At 35.5% G+C, this 3,606-nt stretch overlaps 1 protein-coding gene and 1 non-coding gene across 2 annotated transcripts in view; both read right to left on the bottom strand.

Moving 5' to 3' along the window:
• The window catches only part of LOC107601379 (histone deacetylase 4-like), a 200,749-nt gene that overhangs the window by 98,482 nt on the left and 98,661 nt on the right, over positions 1 to 3,606 (bottom strand). The window contains exon 6 of the mRNA XM_016293542.1: positions 1,004 to 1,122. Coding sequence (XP_016149028.1) covers positions 1,004 to 1,122 — 119 coding nt within the window. The remainder of the gene's footprint in view (positions 1 to 1,003; positions 1,123 to 3,606) is intronic.
• Positions 3,201 to 3,272, bottom strand: trnat-ugu (transfer RNA threonine (anticodon UGU)). Its single transcript has one exon. It is a non-coding gene; the product is annotated as a tRNA-Thr (tRNA).

Raw genomic sequence — 3,606 nt, 5'->3', positions numbered from 1 at the left:
AGAGAGAGAGAGAGAGAGAGAGAGAGAGAGAGAGAGACCAATAGGACTCTCTAATGCCATGAAGTAAATCTAAGCAATGTTACCTGGACCTTAGGTGCATCTAAAAAAAAATTGTCAACTTGTTCTGGTCATGTTTCACAAAACAAAACAAAACAAAACAAACAGCACTATTTATTAATTTCTTTCCATAACAATTCAGTATATTTCCCTTCTGAATTTTAATGGAACATGAAAAAAAAAGTAAATAATGCAATTATATAATGAATTTGTAAAAGTTTTAAGTAAATTAATAAAACAAAACAAAACAAAACAAAACAAAACAAAACAAAACAAAACAAAACAAAACAAAACAAAACAAAACAAAACAAAACAAAACAAAACAAAACAAAACAAAACAAAACAAAACAAAACAAAACAAAACAAAACAAAACAAAACAAAACAAAACAAAACAAAACAAAACAAAACAAAACAAAACAAAACAAAACAAAACAAAACAAACAGCACTATTTATTAATTTCTTTCCATAACAATTCAGTATATTTCCCTTCTGAATTTTAATGGAACATGAAAAAAAAAGTAAATAATGCAATTATATAATTAATTTGTAAAAGTTTTAAGTAAATTAATAAAGTACAATTCTAAGTAGAACCCGACCGATATATCGTTTCGCCGATTTTATCGGCCGATATGAGCCTGTCGCAGATATATCGGTATCGGCGAATATGCCGCAAATATGCCGCCGATGTGAAACACTGCTCCACATTTTGTAGCCATTGAACGTCACAATCTTTTACAGTTGTGTGTGAGTGTGAGAAAACGGCTTCTGCATCTACAGAAGGAAAAAAAGGTTTCCACGAACGTCAATGGAATCAAAGGTCACAGAGTTTATTCCATGTTTTTTGGAACCAGTTCTGAGTAAGTAAACCTGAACGGGTGTAAGCAACCCTAGTGAAAGTGAAAAGACAGGGAGGGACGCATTGAGAGGAAGGGGCTTAGTTTTACCCGTCTTGCGGAGCGGGAAGTCATCTTTGGGGTCGTACATTCCCAGCACCGGGTGGTTGTAAGTGGAAATCCCTGTCTGAGGCGGTGAGCTCTGGTCCAGGGAGCTGTGCTGGGTTTTCCTGTGGAACAAATCACAAACACACACATAGGTACTCAAATATGTGCATTTCTAGACATTTCCACACACAGCTGCTCACCATTCCCAGCAGCGGGACGCTTTCTGCCAACTAATGGGAATGCAAACTCAGATCACCCATAATGCCTCAGTGCAGTCAAGCATGTTTATTCTGTTTACAAATAAACATGCTTGAGTATGACACACTTTCAGACTAAAAAATATCAGCTCTAGCCCATCAAAGCTCTGCAAAAATAAAGGGATTTGCTCCTTCTAAACAGGAAAGACAACTGCAGCGGGGCATCTGAGGTCAGCTGGCTTCCCCACAGACCCAAGAATTTAATCTGGCTCACCGTCCGCCCATCTCACACAGGCCAGGACCTCCAGATCTGTTTTAATAGCACATGCAAGCTACAGAAATGACTCACTCTCAGTCAACCCTAGTGCAAATGCTGTAATCAGTATGTCGGAAATAAGGAAGCAATTGGATGAAACATACACTGCTGTTCAAAGGTTTGAGGTCAGTCATTTTTTTTTTATTTTTTATTTTTAAAGAAATTAATTTTATTCAGCACGGAAGCATTAAATTGAACAAGAGTGACAAGTCAAGTTTTTACATTGTTACAAAACAAAAGTGTATTTTTTTTAATTAAATTGAAATTAATTAAAGATATAAAAAACTCAAGAAATATAAAATTCAAAAGCTAATTCAAAGAAAGATAAATAAATAAAGTAGATACATAATAAATAATTTAGCAGAAAAATTAATAAATAAAATAAAATATTTTAAGACATTACTTGATTATCAGAAATGTTGGTAGTTGCAGCTCTAGATAAAGCCATTAAATGTACATACGTAACAAGAATGTGAATATATCTTATAATTAGATTCAATTTAAAGAACTATTAAACAAATACCTTTTACAAATAACTATACTATTAAGTAAATAAGTAAATTAAGTAAACAAACAAAAAAAATACATTAAATAACATACATTATTTAATAAACAAAAATATTTATGAATTCAATAAATTCAGCTTTATATCATCACAGGAATACATTTAATTTTTTGCATTCAGATATAAATCAGAGATACTACTACTGCTACTAATGATTTTATTGTATTTTAGATCAAATAAATGCAGCCTTGTTGAGTATTAAATAATAATAAAAAAATCTTCAATCTTAAAAAATCTTATTGGCCCTAAACTGTTGAATAGAAGTTTATGTTCATAAGTATGTAAATGCAAAAGCCTGGAACATTTCTTTCAAAAGGAATGCTCTCTTTCCATTTTCCGAGCCTCACAGATGAGGAGTGTGAAAGGTGGGCTTGATGGAGTGTGAGTTTTTCACACAAACACACTCCTATTCACATCCACACCCTCACACACTGACACACGCCTCCTCTTCACCGCTATCTTTCACACATGACAAGCTCCCCAATCAAAACTTGCTCAAATATTTCAAGAACCCAGAGGTGACAGCTACATCTTTTGTGTGGTGAAGGGAGAAACAAAGCTGTCAATCAATCAAAGTCGAAACTTACATAACATGGTTTTACTTTGGCTTACAGCTGCAAGCAAACAACTACACTACACTCTGAAGTTTGGCATCAGCTTTGTGTAGCATGTGGATCTTTAGCTTCGTTTTGATCTGCTTTTAAGATCTGTCTTAGGTAATCTGATCACAGCGCTAAATACAGGTGTAAACAGGTCCGAACCACTTCAGTATTCGATCACTCAAACCACATTCAGAGCTAGTTAAAACACTTGTGATGACAATATATATGACGTGACATGTGGCCAAGTATGGTGACCCATACTCGGAATTAGTGCTCTGCATTTATCCCATCCAAAGTGCACACACACAGCAGTGAACACACAGGCAGGCAATTAACGGAGCAGTTGGGGGTTCGGTGCCTTGCTCAAGGGCACCTCAGTCGTGGTATTGAAGGTGGGAGAGAGCGCTGTACATTCACTCCCTCCACCTACAATCCCTGCCGGTACGAGACTCGAACCCGCAACCTTTGGGTTACGAGTTCGACTCTCTAACCATTAGGCCACGACTTCCCTCAAAGTTTATGGAGATGCTGGGGATTGAACCCAGGGTCTCATACATACAAAGCATGCTCTCTACCACTGAGATACATCCCCATCCCCATATTCATAGTGTAAATGTTAATCTGTCCTGATGCATCTCAGATAGCAGTGAACAACTACTCACTTGCCAATCAATCCCTGTCCTCATCATTTGGAAAAAAATATATATATAATTAATACAAAATTAAAGCCCACCAAAATAAATAAATAAATCGTTAGATTTTTTTGTGATAAGTGCAGCTGACAAATATGCAAAAACAAATCAAACAAAGAAACAGCAAATTAATCTCTTTCTTACAGGGGAAAAAAAAATCTGATTTTTTTTGTAATAGGTGCAGCTGACCCCGCACTGTTTGTCACAAATATGCACAAAAAACTAAAACAAACA

This window comes from Sinocyclocheilus grahami, unplaced genomic scaffold, assembly GCF_001515645.1.
Source record: "Sinocyclocheilus grahami isolate Dianchi unplaced genomic scaffold, SAMN03320097.WGS_v1.1 scaffold304.1, whole genome shotgun sequence".
Lineage (NCBI taxonomy): Eukaryota > Metazoa > Chordata > Actinopteri > Cypriniformes > Cyprinidae > Sinocyclocheilus > Sinocyclocheilus grahami.
This window is presented reverse-complemented; position numbering and strand designations above follow the sequence as displayed.